The sequence below is a fragment of the Theropithecus gelada genome, chromosome 17, assembly GCF_003255815.1.
Source record: "Theropithecus gelada isolate Dixy chromosome 17, Tgel_1.0, whole genome shotgun sequence".
Taxonomy (NCBI): domain Eukaryota; kingdom Metazoa; phylum Chordata; class Mammalia; order Primates; family Cercopithecidae; genus Theropithecus; species Theropithecus gelada.
The window spans coordinates 52,490,686-52,507,208 of record NC_037685.1 but is presented as its reverse complement, the minus strand read 5'-3'; the positions used below and the strand labels follow the sequence as shown (position 1 = coordinate 52,507,208).

Sequence of the window (16,523 nt, the reverse complement as noted above, 5' to 3'; positions counted from 1 at the left end):
AATAAACAGGAGAGAAGAAACAAATCTTCAAGAAGAATAACATGCACAGATACTGCTCTCTCCCGGGGTTGGAGCTTAAACCTCCTCAACCCACAGAGTATGGAAAGGGAAAAACAGGAACTTGACAGTGGAGAAACCTGGCAGACACCACTGTGACCAGGTGGCCAAGGTGAGCACTGCCTGGGATAGGTGATGTGGTGGTTACAACCACCCAGCAGGATGTAATGAGAAAGGTGCTTGAGAAACATCAGACCAACTCCAATGGAGGGACATTCTTCAGACTGCCTGGCCAGTACTCCTCAGAACTGTCAGGGTCATGAGAAACAAGGGAAGTCTGAGGAACTGTCACAGGCGAGAGACCGCAAAGGAGACGGGATGACTAAATGCAGTGTGTGCCTGGATGGGACTCTGGGACAGAAAGCAGACATTAGGGAAAAACTGGTGAAATCCAAATAAAGGCTGGATTTTAGTTAATGGTAACTACCAACGTTGGTTTCTTAGTCATGACAAATGTTCCATGGTAACGTAAGAGGTTAACAATGGGGGAAACTAGGTGAGGGGCACACAGAAGCTCTCTGTACTCTCTCTGCCATTTTTCTGTAAATCTCAAATTAGACCAAAATAAAAGTTTATTGGAAAAGAAAAATAAAAAAAAGACATAACAGATGGTTTACCTTCTTTATTCCACTATGTATAACTATTTTGTAGGTTCAGAGAATCAGAACACATCTGTTGCAAAGGTGTGCGATCCAGTCTCTTAAGGCGGGTCTCTGTTCCTAAATGTAGAGATGCAGTTTGGAGTCACGTTAGGAAGTAGGACATTCTTAAGCCATGGAGAGGATGTGAGAGAATACTAACCTACACCGGGACAGCGGGACCAGGACCACTGACTGGAGTCACGTGCTGTGGTCTGACATAGACGTCTCTAACATCATGTCACTTTCATTCATTTCAATTTCAAAGGTTTCTTCCAAGGAAGGTCTGGAATCTGGAGTTTTCCTTGAGGTTTCCAATGGCGTAAGCCCCGTTTCTTCTGCAGTCTGTTTTTCTACTTCAAATTCCCTGAAATCCCACGGAGGTGAAATAATGTTTTTTAGTGTCTTCATTGTATGCACATCAAAGTCATAACATTTTAATTTGTCTTTAATGTCTGCTCCTAAAAAGAAATACTATAATTAGAATAAAATAAGAAATTCCATCATTTATCATTTCTATTGTTATATAACACCATCTCTATCATTTAAGTCAGATTATACTATTTAGAATAAAATATAAAACTCCATCATTTATCTATCATTTCCATCATTATACACCATCTCTATCATTTAAGTCAAATTATACTTTTAAGAGCACAAGTTGAGAGCAGAAGGAAAACAACATTCCAATCTTTTCTTTTTCATTTGTTTTCCACCATTTGCAATGGAGGTGTCAGGAGACTTTTAGAAGCACAGGCAGTTGCAACTCCAGGGTTTCAACAGCTGCCCTATTTCCAAGGCCTCCTAAATACGGATGAGGCCTGTGGGCAACTTTTTCCTCTGCTGTTACAGATAAGACCTGCATTGTGTGGCCGCGAGGGGTGGCTCACACCTGTAATCCCAGCGCACTGGGAGGCCGAGGTGGGCAGGGAAATTGAGACCATCCTGGCTAACACGGTGAAATCCCGTCTCTACTAAAAAAAAATACAAAAAAATTAGCCGGGTGTGGTGGTAGGCGCCTGCAGTCCCAGCTACTCAGGAGGCTGAGGCAGGAGAACGGCGTGAACCTGGGAGGCGGAGCTTGCAGTGAGCTGAGATCGTGCCACTGCACTCCAGCCTGGCTGACAGAGCTAGATTCCGTCGCAAAAAGAAAAAGAACTGCTGCGCCCACTGGGTATAGTCACCAATCTTATGCACACAGAAGCCACAATGAAATAAAATTCATTTCCCATATATTAAAACCTTAAGGGTGATATAAATTTGAACAGATCTGAACAGATATATTAGGTACAATCATTCGACATAAACAAAATGAGTTTTACACAGTTCAAACCAATAGCTTTCAGGAATAGGTAATTTGGCAGATAATGACATGCAAACCTTCTAGAAATAAAAATGACATGAATGGTAAATCTCTTCTGCAAGGTCAAGGAGACGTCCCTCTGACTCATTATCAACTCTCCAGCCTTTATTTAGCTTCCTATGAACTTGCCTTGAACAAATGACGAAACTAAGGCTCAGACTTGCCTTTCTTGCCACAGGGCTGCCGAGGGGCAGAGCTGAGGTTTCAACCCAACATCTCTAGGAAACCAGAGTTTACATTTGTTTTTTTAAAATTGAGCTAAAACCAAGAGTCAAGTGTGAATCTCCTTAAGCACACGACTGAATGAACGCTACATACATGCATCCCACATGACCACCGCCAGGAGGGCACAGAACACACACAGCTCCTTAAGACCACCCTGTGCCCACTCCTGGTCAATACTGCCAGCTTTCCCAAGCCTGAAATAAGCACTATATGGACTTTTCTATCACTACCAATTAGTTTTGTTCATTACTAAGTGATATGGTTTGGATCCGTGTCCCACCAAATCTCAGGTTGAATTGTAATCCTCTATGTTGGAAGGTGGGGCCTGGAGAGAGGTGATTGGATCACGGGGGTGGTTTCTCCTGAATGGTTTAGTGCCATCCTCTTGGTGCTGTTCTCGTGACAGTCAGTTCTAGTTGTTTAAATTCTGTAGCACCTCCTCCCTTTCTCAGTCCCTCCTGTTCCAGATATGTGAAGTGGTGGCTCCCCACTTAGCCTTCTGCCATGACTTCAGGTTTCCTGAGGCCTCCCCAGAAGCCAAGCAGATGCCAGCACCACGCTTCCTGGACAGCCTGCAGAACTGTGAGCCAATTACACTTCTTTTCTTATAAATTACCCAGGTTCAGGTATTTCTTTATAGTAAGGCGAGAATGGACTAATACACTAATCTTATAAATGGAAGTAATCAGTAGAGATTCATATTTTTGTCAAAAATCTGTGAAATTTGCCAGGCGTGGTGGCTCACACCTGTAATCCCAGCACTCTGGGAGACCGAGGCAGGCAGATCACCCGAGGAAAGGAATTCAAGACCAGCCTGGCCAACGTGGTGAAACCCCATCTCTACTAAAAATACAAAAACTTAGCTAGGTGGGGTGGCATGTGCCTGTAATCCTAGCTACTCGGGAGGCTGAGGCAAGAGAATTGCTTGAACCCAGAAGGCGGAGGTTGCAGTAAGCTGAGATTGCACAACTGCACTCCAGCCTGGGCGACTGAAACTCCCATTCAGAAAAAAAAAAAGTAATAATTAAAAATTTTTAAAAATCTGTAAAATTGATCCATGTTTCTAAATGATTCAGTAGTATGAACATGCCACAATTTATTTCTCCTCTCTCCTACTGGTGGACGTTTGAGTCATTTCCAGTTAGGTGCTATTATGAATAAAGCTATGAATACTCTTGTTTGTGACCTTTAGTGGACAGAAGCACTTGCTTCCGTTGGGCTCACACCTGGGAGCACAACTGTCACATCACAGAATCAGTATGGTCAATCATCACCCTCATACCCACTCCAATGAATCACACCTCCCAGCACCCTCACCCTGGTACAGCCCCTCCCACATTGACTCTGAGCTTATGAGACTTGTACTGATGGAACAGAACGTGATGGAAGTGATGTTGTGCAACTCTGAATTTTCAAGAGGTCCTGAACTTCGGTTCTTGTCCTTTAGAACCCTGAGAACATCGTGCTACAAAGAAACCTAAGATGAAAGCCCCAGAGAAAGAGACTTAGCACCCAAGCTGAGCTCCCTACTGGAAAATGATACCATTTTAGACCATCTACCCAGTCAAGTATCTGCTAACCACAGCTGCATGAGTAAACCTAGAGAAGACCCACAAATGGGTCACTCAACCCACAGAATTGTAAAAATAATACATTGTTGGTTGAGGTTTTGGAGTGGTTAGGCAGCAATAGAGAACTGATATAATAGGCTTAGCTTTACTATGATGTTGAGCAGTTTTCCAAAAAGGCTTTACCCTTTTATAACCCACTAGTAGTCAATCTAAGAGAGTTCCAGTTGCTCCACATCACACCAATACCACATACTGTACTTTTAGCCATTCTGGTGGGTGTGTACTGGTTTCTCACTGTGGTTTTATTTATATTACTTTTTTGAGACAGGGTTTTCACTCTGTTGCTCAGGCTGGAGTGCAGTGGTGTGATCGCTGCAGCTTTGATATCCTGGGCTCCAGTAATCCTCCAGCCTCAGCCCTGAGTAGCTGGCACTAGAGGCACACACCATCACTATGGTTTTAATTTCATTTCCCTGATGTTGAGTGCCTTTATTTGCTTCTTCACTGAGGCAGAATAGGGTCTAAAGACAGGGCGCCTTCACTTCAGCCTCTGATTGGTCACAGTCTTCATTTGCATAGGGTGTAACTTCACTTCAGCCTCTGATTGGCCACAAACCAATCCTTCATTCGTATAGGGTGTAACCAACAGGAAACCCCTAAGGGTACTTAAACCCCAACTGGGGCTCATCAGCTACTTGCTCAAGCCGGCTCCCACTCTGTGGTGTGTACTTTCACTTCAGTACACCTATGCTTTTGTCTTCCACTGCTTTGTGTGTTTTGTTCAATCTTTTTTCACCATGCCAAGAACCTGGACAACTTGTAGTGAAGACCTTCCACACCAGTAACATATTTTGGTGAGCCAGTCAGGAGGTAAGCCCAAATTTTGGGATTTATTTTTCTTTTATTTTTCCCTTTTTCCTCTCTAGAGAGCCTTCATTTGTGGGCATGAGCTGGAGCTATCGCCATGTGGCGATAGCTGTATACAGGGGAACTCCCCGCCTCGCTATTTCCCTTTTCCAACTCGGGATCCTCAGTGGATAGCACCTAAGCACAGAGACAACTGCGGGTCTCTGGCTGGGGACATTCTGGTGAAGTGAAAGATTTCCGTGTGGAAGTGCCTGGCCACCACTGCCCAGTTTGGATGAGGGACCCAAGTCCTTTTCTTGTTTTCAGTCTTTCAGTGGCCATTTCCTACCTAATTGCTCCTTGGTAACTGAGGGCAACTGGCTGGGGTTACCTAAATTTCTTGAGGTTCTCCTTGGAGGAATGAGAGAGTAACTAAGGCAGTAAACTATGATAAATTAAGGGAGGTTACACAGGACAAGGAGAAAAATCCAGCCATGTTTCATGGCAGGCTGGAGGAGGACTTTAAAAACATACCAATCTGGACCCTTCCTCTCCCAAAGGCAGTGTTGAGCCCTCTTTTATTCCTAGTATTACTACTTTTGGTATGAACTTTCTTTTTTAGTGATTATGTAGAAGTTTATACATTTTAGTGACTGCTTTAAACAACCTATATTGTATCATTTTCAAGCCCACAGAAATGTATAAGGCATATAATTTTGACACTTTTCAATTATTTTTAAGGTTATAAGCATGTAAAATACTGTTAATATATATAAGAATATGCATAACTACCGATATATAGCTTTTTTTTTTTTTTGAGATGGGCTCTGTCACCCAGGCTGGAGTACAGTGGTGCAATCTTGGCTCACTGCAACCTCTGCCTCCCGGGTTCAAGTGATTCTCCTGCCTCAGCCTCCCGAGTAGCTGGGACTACACACGTGTGCCAGTATGCCTGGCTAGTTTTGTTTTTTGTTTTTCTTTTTTTAGTAGGGGCAGGGTTTCACCATGTTGGCCAGGTAAGTCTTGACCTCCTGACCTCTGCCTGCCTTGGCCTCCCAAAGTGCTGGGATTACAGGTGTGAGCCACCATGCCTGGCCTAGATAGCTTCTTTTGAGAGATATTCTCTAAATTTTCATCCACAGTAGATTCACTACAGTTTATTAGGTGTGCTTCTCAATATATTGTCTGAATGTTTTAAAGTACATAGAAATTTGAATACTGTTTAACCTCATACATTCCTTTGTTTATAGATTGTTTAATATTTCTAAGGATTAAAGACATCACAGCCCCCTATAAGATTCAGTAATATTAATAAAATTTGAGACATATAATGATAGAACCCAACACATTCAGAGAAAAATTGTTTATACTGCTATAGAGCCGGAAATGAAACCCAGGTTCTAAGGGGACAGGGAAACTGTTTGTTAAGTGTGCCATGAGCTACCACACAAGTGCATCAGTGACTGGGCATAGAGCAGGCACAATTACAGGATGGTTAAGAGAGTGAGCTGTGGAGCTTAACTCTATGTGAACATGCATTTTTAAACTATGATGTGCTTCAGTTTATCCTACTTTACAACGGGTATTACTCATTTTTTGTTGTTCTTCTCAGTTGACTGGATTATTTCCCCAGTCTGTCTTCTTGCCACTCTGGATGCCCACATGAGACGACCCAGGGTAATTTCTGACAGCCTCGGACTCCTTGGGAAAACCAGAGGGCACCACAGACCCCGTTTTAGGAGCAACCTCTGTTTCCCTCAGGGAACCCCAAGACACATAAGCAGACAGGTCCTTCTCAAAATCTAAAGCTCTGCTCTGTTTTCTATCACATTACCTGATCTTTTTGACTTTTGGGGAAATTACATCAGACATTACTTTAGTAGGGCCTGGGCACAGTGGCTCATGCCTGTTATCCCAACACTTTGAGAGGCTGAGGCAGGCAGATCACCTGAGGTCAGGGGTTCAAGACCAGTCTGGCCTGAACATGGAGAAGACCAGTCTCTACTAAAAATACAAAATTAGCCAGGCGTGGTGGCACATGCCTGTAATCTCAGCTACTCGGGAGGCTGAGGCGGGAGAATCGCTTGTACCCAGGAGACAGGGGTTGTGGTGAGCCGCGATCGTGCCATTGCACCCCAGCCTGGGCAACAGAGTGAAACTCCGTCTCAAAAAAAAAAAAAAAAAAAAAAAAAAAGAAAGAAATTACTTTAGTAGGAATGGGAGTTAGCAGGCTTGCAACTTCCCTATCCTAGATCTCAAGATTTAACCTCACCACATCCTCCTTATCATGTAATGTTTATAACTAAACGAGTGCCCAAGTACAGCAATTCCATCCAAACTTTTATTATTACTTATTCACTGTTATGGAAATGTATGGCATCTCAACATTCTATTGAAATGTAAAGATTTATATTCTTATACCCTGCATTTAAAATAATGACAGAGCCCCTTCGATTGTGTATTAGAAAAATGTTGCTAAGATTTCTTTTTCCATTATAGAAACAGACGGGTCCTTCTATCAAAGTGCTTTACACTTACTCTATAGCGGTATTTTCCACAAGCAAGTATTCAACTTTAAACTGAATGTATCCTCGGTGAGTCACTAACTCCCCACAGCATTGTTCCAATAAAATAAATGGAGTTTCTTGTTTTTAATGCAGCACGAATGGTTAGAAAGATAAACTTGGAACCTCAATGAGAATATGAGAAACATAAACAGAGACATATAACAACCTAAAAAATGGAGTACAATACCAATAAGAATAATGATCATCTTACCGATATAAGCTTCAGAATCACCAATGTACATTTCGATGCAATGACCAAGCATTGTAACAGAAAATGTATCATCTCGCCTAAGACCAAGGGCCTGCCATAAAAGATTCAGCATGGTTATTAAAAGAAAATATATTTCCTTCTCTTTTGTTTAGAAATATTACCACACTGATTCATTTCAAAATATTCCAGAGCATCCAGGGTGGGGGAAGCGGCACTGTTAGTGGGGCCAGAGTTACACGAGCCGATGGCTGGCCATGAGCCGATGACTGTTGAAGTTGGTTATGGGTCATGGAGGTTCATCACACTATTCTATTTTCTTATGCTGGAAACCTACACCAAAAAAGGTTTTTTAAAAAGTTCTATCTCGACTGGGCACAGTGGCTCATGCCTGTAATCGCAGCACTTTGGGAGGCCTAGGCGGGTGGATCACCTGGGGTCAGGAGTTCCAGACCAGCCTGGCCAACATGGTGAAACCCCGTCTCTAATAAAAAATACAAAAATTAGCCGGGCATGGTGGCAGGTGCCTGTAATCCCAGCTACTTGGGAGGCTGAGGCAGGAAAAGTGCTGGGAGGTGGAGGCTGCAGTGAGCCAAGATCGCACCACTGCACTCTAGCCTGGGCAACAAAGTAAAATTCTATCTCAAAAGAAAAAAAAAAGTTCTATCTCCATATAGAGCTCTCTGAGCCTTCTGTATTTGTTTGTTTGTTTGTTTGTTTGTTTTCAGACACAGTCTCGCTCTGTCGCCAGGCTGGAGTGCAGTGGCGTGATCTCGGCTCACTGCAACCTCCACCTCCTGGGTTCAAGCAAATCTCCTGCCTCAGCCTGAGACTGAGGCACAGGGCTAGTAGCTGGGACTACAGGCACGTGCCCAGCTGATTTTTGTATTTTTAGTAGAGACGGGGTTTCACTATATTGGTCAGGATGGTCTTGATCTCTTGACCTCGTGATCTGCCCGCCTCAGCCTCCCAAAGTGCTGGTATTACAGGCGTGAGCCAACGTGCCCAGCCGAGCCTTCTGTATTAATCAGATCTCAGAAGAAAGGTAAATTATACAACACTCAAATATACATATTTAAAAGATTATACAGGACTAGAAAATGTGCTTAGTCCAAACTTCTGACGAGCTCAGTGCTCTGGTGACCATCATGGTACCTTCACGACTTCATCTAACCTCAAAATCTCTAATGAACTCCTGAAAATCAGTTACAAACCGCTCATGAGTTTATCTTTGATAAATTTTCTCATATTTTATCTCTTTTTCCAAATAGCATTAGTTCACTGATTCTAAGACCCACATTTTCTCAAATTCGAACACTGCTTCCCTTTGACCTGTGGTTTCCTATTACTGCCATCAACCAGCCACCGCTGTGATGTAGGTAAAACCTGCCTGAGCAGCATGGACTTGGTGGTTATGTTGGCAGCACAGACTAGATCACAAACCATGTGAGGAACACTTAAACAGATACGGGGATTGTGGTTTTCTAAAAACCCTCCATTGACACTTTAGCAGACTGAGAGGGATGAGAGAGAGAGAGTTGGAAAGCAGGTGTCTGTGGCTGGGAGGAAACCGAGAGTCAGGAACTGGGTATGTGTGCTAGCATCAGGGCACTATTCTGGGAAAACACAGATACTGGCCCTCTGGGTTGAATATTGCAACCATTTATTTCACTTACATGTACATTTCTAGGTATGTACTAGAGTAATACAAATCTGCCTAAATATGTTCAAGAATATTTTCTCTAAATACAAAAAAATTAAGTGACAGGAAAAAATTATGTTAAAGTTTAATTGGCAGCACTTTTTTCTTTATGGTCATCCTGCTTACTCATGGTCTTCAATTTGATGGAATATGGTACATGGATTAAGGAAAGGTTCTTTCCTTGTGATGACTGCACAGACTGTTTTGTTCATCTACTAAAGCGATCTAAGCGGATTCATTGTAAAAGTCATCAACAGAAAGACTGGGAGTTCCCAAAGGGCCTACGTGGACAGATAACGCTGTGCTCAGCACTCAGATCACTGGCGAGTGCCGCTGGGCACCCGCACACTTCCCTGCAAACACTGAGGACAGGACTTATGTCTATTTCTAATTTGATGAATACTGTACAACACCTGCATGCTTCGCTCTGCGAAGAAAAGAATAAAACGTAAGGTTGCCTAAAGATTATTAAAATAGTCAGTAAAAGATTACCTAGAAAAACTATTTCAAAAAAGGAAGTGGTCAATGTTAAGCAGATTCAAAGCCAGGCACAAAGACAAGACATACTGTGTGGAAGTAGTCCACAGCACGTTCGAAGTTGCCCATCAGACTGTGGATATATCCAATAGCAGAGTAGGTGGATGCGTTCTGAGGAATCAACACCAGTGCCTGGCGGTGGTAATCCAAGGCCTCGGCGTACTTTCTGTGGGGGAGAACACAATCACTGGCCACAGTAAAAGCACTAAATCCCTAAGTCTAAGATGAGTCCATCCATATCAACACCCAAGAAACACTATCTCGATAAAAACAGCAGTCTAGACTGGTGAACGTCCTCCACACCTACTCTCACGCATCTCAATATGCCCTCTAAATGCATCTTCCAGGCCTGCTCCCTCCTCCGGCCAAGGGCACTCCTGTAGGGATGTCTGCTGTATTCCTTCTGATGTCTAGTGGGACACTGCAACCAGAACCCCAGTCCCTGCCTCCTGGCTGTGTCCTTCCCACACATCCCCCTTAGGTGACAGTCTGCGTCCCATATCAGGGGTAAATAAAAGCAGCCAAGGTGTATTGCTTTAAGGTCCAAAAGATTTACTTAGAAAAGTGCTCCCCAAAGTTCTCTGGAATACTTGACTTGTAAAGTCTTTTGTGAAAAAAATGTTTTATCCTCAATTAAACTTTGGAAAATACCATAAGCTTGTAATACATAGTAAAGACTCAAAGAAATCCTGCAATAGAAACACTTGTTAAATCTTGAGTAACCTAAAATTGCCCAGACTTATTTAACCAAAAAAACCATTTTTCAACTGTTGCCTGTTTATCACACCACAAAACCTCTAGCAGAAAACAGTTAGAATATGGATAGGATTTTAGTTATATCTTACTGTCCTAATTCTTCTGAATTAATTTTGAACACTAAATTTTCATATGAAAAAGCAAAAATCTCAATGTTTCTAAAATAAAATTACACCACAGAGATAAATAATAAAAAATGATTTTGATGCTAATTATACCTGAGCAGCCAAGTACAAGAAAGCTAGTGGATCTCATGAAATAAAAATATGACAAAGTATTCAAAATTAAGTAAACTTTGAGTCACAAAGTATATTTCTGAAAATGCTCTACTTCACTTACTTAAGTTTTCTGCAGACATGCCCCAAGTTGTTCAACAAAGGTTCCCATTTGTCAACTGTTACCTAAAACATAGCAACATCAAGCCCACGAGTTATATATGTCACGGTTCAGCCTGATTTGTTTGCACTGAATTATTTCACGCCTTGCAAGCTGGGCTCTCTCCCAGTGTGTGCCTCCAGCACGCCACAAGGCCAGGGTAACTGCTGGTTTATCTATCTCCCTTTCTTCCCTACTAGGAGACTTCTGAGGACTCTGTTATCATTAGGACAAGTTTATCCAAGAGCCAATCCCTGCTGGAGTTCAAATGAGTATCTGCAGCTCAGAGCTTTCCCTCAAACACCAGACCTCTCTATCCATCTGCCTGCTAAATACTTCTGCTTGGAACTGTTACAAGCACTTTAAGTTCGGTGTGCTACGCACCACACCCGTCTCTCCCTGGCCATCCCGCCCCTGACCTAACTGCTTCTGAGTGCCCCTCCAGTCAGTGAATGGCACCCCCATCCCCTCTGACCCTTCCAGGAAGCACACCAGGGCTGGTTCCTTCTAATTGCTAAGCATAACTCCAACCTATTTAATCCTCACCTTCCTCACTAACAGAGTCAAATCTGGGCCCCAATCATCAAAGTCTGACCAGATTGTTTCCTTCTTAAATCCCTTTTGTTTTCCCACTCTCCTCAGGATAAGGTACAAACTCTTTCATTCTGGGCCCTTAGTGACCCACACTTAACCCTCTTGACCCACTCCTTAACATTCTCTGTGAACTCAAAATCCAAGTCATACTGAATTAGCTCCAATTTTTGCAAATACTGAAATACCCTTGCCCTAATTTTTGCCTGGCTCATGTGTGATGACTTTCAGGACTGAGGTGTATGCAAAAGGCTCATTTCTGGGTGAACTGCCTTTCTCTGTGGGCACCTTTAGTTCCTCAATTGTACCGTATTTCACCATCAATTTACTTATTTACATTCCCCAGTTGATCTGAGGTCAGGAAATAGTAAACTCATTGCCCGTTGCATCCCAACACTAGCTCAGAACCTATGACTCATTAAATATATGTCAACTAAATGAATGAACAGACCTGAGCCACAGATTCTCTGTCTCTATTGAGACCAGTTCTAGGAGGCACAGCCCATGTGAATGAAAAACAAATCATTTAATGACTCTTAGGCATGACTATTTCTCTTTAACATTTTCTGCAGTTTCTAATAAAGTCAGTATCTTCCCCCTCTTCATATAGCTTTTTAATGGGCATTTTGACATTTCAATAGTATTGTGGTTTCATACTTCAAACCATTAAATTTCTGTAAGACTCTAAATGTACTGCCTCTTAATTATCAAAGAATACAGGTTCAGTTGAACCTAAAGTATGGTTTAGGAAAGTGCTTCTCAAACTTTTCTGTGCGTGATAATCCCCTGGGGATCTTGCTAAAACTGCAGATTTTGATTCATTTGGTGTGAGATTCTGCACTCCTGGCAGGCTTCTAGGCGATGCTGATGCTGCTAAGTCCGTCTGAAAACTGACAAGGTGGCAAGTGGCAATCCCCATTAACAAAACACTTGGATTATCCAGAACTAACCACGACTATGTGGCAGAGGCACCTGCTTTATATACATGCATGTGCAAACACAGGAATAGTGTTTATAAGTTCAGATAACATGAGAGACCAAAGTAAACAAAGCTGTGTCTATGGGGACAGGCAGATCGCTAGGCAGGAAGGCAAAGCTGTGTCTGTAACAGCAGAGAGAGCTAACAGCCAAGGGAGAAGAAAACTGTGGGCAGGTGTGCACAAACAGGAACAGAAACAGGAACAGCAGGAAGCTGAGAAGTGAAAATCAGAATAGAATGAAACAAAACAGGCACGGATGAAACAGAAGAGCATCATGCAAATCTCTTACCTATGCAAGTTTATGGCATCTAACACTGTTACTACTTTTAAGTCATATCAGTATATGCACATCCTTGATAACTGTTAGGTTAACTCATAAGCACCAATTCATGGGGTGCATCGTTCATGCAACAGAAGCAGTCAAATATTTTAAAATGGAAAGGCCCAAATACACACTCAGTATGCAGTAACAGAAACAAAAGGTGTGAACTTCAGTAACACCTATCCCACCCCTATTCTTTCAGAAGTGGGACCTGCCGCTATACTTTATTTACCCTTCAGTCAAAGAAGCTCTCTGAAGTCCTAGAGGTCCTTTACATCAGACGCTACAGTGCCCAATAGCTTCCACGAACCAAAGACTATTCCTAGCTTCAAATAATCATCCAATCTGTTCTGATGCCTCTCACATTTCAAAGCTAGAGCCCATTTAAGAAGCAAACGCCCAACATTTGCCCTCTTAATTAGGAAAAAAACCTCATTTCTTACCACGTGGTAAAACAGTTAACTAACAATGCAAACATTAACAGCTGCTTGTTATGAAAATATCAGCTTATTATCTTTGAAGGCAATGAGATTTCCTCATTTAACAGTGAACACTCAGGGGTGTGTATGTCTGTATTTACAGATACAACAAAGAATACCTCGTTCCCAATTGCTTTAATTTTTTCCAAAGCATCAAGAAACCATTTTTCGGCTGTTTTCCATCTAAAATGAACGGAAAAAAGGTTGCAGATTATTCAAAATTACCAAATATAAACTTTTAAAAAACTTTTGATTATCTTTCTAGTAGTACTAAAATGCAATGGGGTAAAATGCTGGAAATAATTATAAAAATTCAAAGTTAAGTCACAAATGATTAATTTTATGGCATTAATATCAAGAGTTCAAGATTTCAAGATTTTGGGAGATGTAGTGTGTATATATATATATATGTATTTTTTAAGAGTCTCACTCTGTCACCTAGGCTGGAGTGCAGTGGTGCGATCTCAGCTCACTGTAACCTCTGCCTCCCGGGTTCAAGTGATTCTTGTGCCTCAGCCTCCTGACACAGCTGGGACTACAGGCATACAACACCATCCCCAGCTAATTTCTGTATTTTTAGTAGAGGCGGTTTCCCCACGTTGCACATGCTGGTCGGTCTCAAACTCCTGGCCTCAAGCAACATGCCCGTCTCGGCCTCCCAAGTGCTGGGATTACAGGCGCAAGCCACTGCACCCAACCACAGTAGTTATGTTCTATAAAGTCACTGTGCACACTGAGTTAGCAAATATTGAACCGCGGCTCCCAGGGGAATGGTAACATTTTCTCTAATCGATCAATGTGTAACCTTGTTTTATGTGTGTTTCTGTTTAAAAACGTCTTATTTGATACATACTGTTGATTCATCAATATTGAAGTCAGGGCCAGCAGCACTATAACTGATGCCTGCCTGAATGAGGCTTCTCTAACACATGTGTTTCCTCTGTCAGATACGTCACAATTAACACTAGACAGCATTTCACTAAGCTTGGGTATTATTTTAAAACAGTGAAATTAGCAACAAAAAGCACAAAAATGTGAAAACTGGCACTAAATAGACCACAAAAAGTACACTGGTTTATAGTTGAACTGAGAAAAAAGGCAGAGCGTTGCCTTCTTAGACTCCAGCTGGAAATGTGTGTGCCAGGAGACCCAGCTTTCTCCCAGCCGTGGGCATGTCTGCCAATGGCTAGGAAAGCACCTCAGGAACTGATTTGGTTACAAATAAATTTTAGTGAGTAGGCAAATTTGCAAATACTGATGATTACTGTATTATATTAAAAGCTTCAAGCTTCAAAAATATACCTAGATAACCCATTTTTTAGAACACATACATGCCATAAATGACACTGCAGTAGTATTAATACTAATTTACGGCCGGGCGTGGAGGCTCACGCCTGTAATCCCAGCACTTTGGGAGGCTGAGGCAGGCGGATCACGAGATCAGGAGTCTGAGACCAGCCTGACCAACATGGTGAAACCCCGTCTCTACTAAAAATACAAAAATCAACCGGGCGTGGTGACAGGCACCTGTAATCCCAGCTACTCAGGAGGCTGAGGCAGGAGAATCGCTTGAACCCGGGAGACAGAGAATGCAGTGAGCTGAGATTGCGCCACTGCACTCTAGCCTGGGTGACAGAGCGAGACTACATCTCAAAACAAAAACAAAAACAAAATTTGTATATCATGAAATGCAAAGGATTACAGACATTTTTCTCTTTGAGTGTAACACCACTTATTCCACAGGTATCCTAGGGTACAGTAAAGCCTCCAGTGACCAGGAAACTCAGAGATTGGGTCATTCTAATTACTTAAATTTTCTGACTTACTAGTAACTAAATAGAAAACACTTTTGTTTCAAAAACCATGTCAAATGTTTCTCAAATACATAAATTCAACTCCTTATCAACACAGAGATAACTAAGGGTTCCACAGTGCCCCCAGCCACACTGTGGGGTCTGTGTGATCTGAATTGTCCAATCATGTAAGAAAACAAGTGGTAGCTCAGGTCAAAAAAGACCAAAACCTGGGTTTAGAATTTTTAAGGAAATCCAAGATAACAGATTCTCTCTTTTTTCTATCTCCTTCTCCTAAAATAGAACACTTAACAGTACAAATCTACTGAAGAGTCACTTTGGTCAGTTAACTCTAGTAACCGTCTCCTCTATTTACAATCACTAGTTAACAGAAGGGTTTCTAGTCTTCCAGTACTTACTCTCCATTCTGAAATGCAACCACGCCGACCTCATGCATAACAAAAGGGTCTTCCGGTGCAATGCTCAGAGCTTGGCTGAAGAACCTTTCAGCTAGTTTTGAGTTATTGGTCAAACCATATTCTAATCCAATATACAGCATAGGCAAATGACACCTAAAAAATTGGAAAATTTCACATATTCAACACCAAAAACTGTGATTTAGCAGAAATTAATCTGTCAACTCCAAATCCTATCTGCAAAATAATTTAAAGGTAGCCAAAACACAGCATTTACTTTTTTCTAACTCTTAATTCACAAATATTTAATGAATGCCTAATGGACTTTGGACTAATCAGCTGCCACTTCTAGAATCTATCTGCAACGTATTTACCTTTAATTTTCATTTTATTCCACAGTAAAAAAACAAAAACTCTCTAAAGCAAAAGGGCATGTCTCCGTGGTGCTGTCTTCCTCCTTGATGCGAATGTCACGCCACAGCCCACACTGGTCTTCCTCTGATTTATTCACACCATTTATCCTTCAAGACTGTGTTCAAGGTCTACTTCCCTTTACGAAGCTACCTCTGACTTTTCTAACATAAATGCTCTCCCTTCTGTGAATTCCCATGATAATCAGTTCTATGCAGAGGAGTTATGAAGAATGCTCTGTGTATTGATTCAATTTTCCCACCTTCTGAGACAGTTCTAGGCAGAGTCAGAACTACTTTTTAATTGAATTTTCATCTGTTCACACGACTGGATCAGCGATTGCATTAAAGCAAGTATAATAAGACAATCTTTCTTTGATGATGATCTCAGAACATCAATAAATACTGATTGCTTGGTATGTGCTTTGGTTCTAATCGAGAGCCATAACTCAAATTAAGATTATATCCTCTACAGAAGGTCATGACAAATTCTTTAAAAGTGTTTACAACTAACCTCTTGGAAGTACTTTCAAAATGGCAGCGTCAGAACCTCCAAAAATCTATTCATCCATAGAAGCAACAAGAACACTGGCAAAAATTATCAAAACCAACTTTTTCAGAACTTTGGAAGGTAATCAAGCTCTTAAAACAATCTGAGGAGTGTATATTCAAGAAAAATGGCTAAAT

The 16,523-nt window shown here is 41.8% G+C and overlaps 1 protein-coding gene across 4 annotated transcripts in view; it reads right to left on the bottom strand.

The window, feature by feature from the left end:
- Positions 1-664: 664 nt before the first annotated feature.
- CDC16 (cell division cycle 16) overlaps positions 665-16,523 on the bottom strand; it is a 39,763-nt gene continuing 23,904 nt past the window's right edge. For 2 of the 4 annotated variants that reach the window (XM_025364368.1, XM_025364371.1), the window contains 6 exons: positions 15,430-15,582; positions 13,337-13,400; positions 10,810-10,871; positions 9,745-9,880; positions 7,479-7,569; positions 665-1,156 (listed from right to left, as the gene is read on the bottom strand). In XM_025364368.1, the coding sequence (XP_025220153.1) occupies positions 897-1,156; positions 7,479-7,569; positions 9,745-9,880; positions 10,810-10,871; positions 13,337-13,400; positions 15,430-15,582 (766 nt within the window). In that variant the 3' untranslated portion in view covers positions 665-896. The remainder of the gene's footprint in view (positions 1,157-7,478; positions 7,570-9,744; positions 9,881-10,809; positions 10,872-13,336; positions 13,401-15,429; positions 15,583-16,523) is intronic. The other 2 variants (XM_025364369.1, XM_025364370.1) reach the window with 2 other exon arrangements.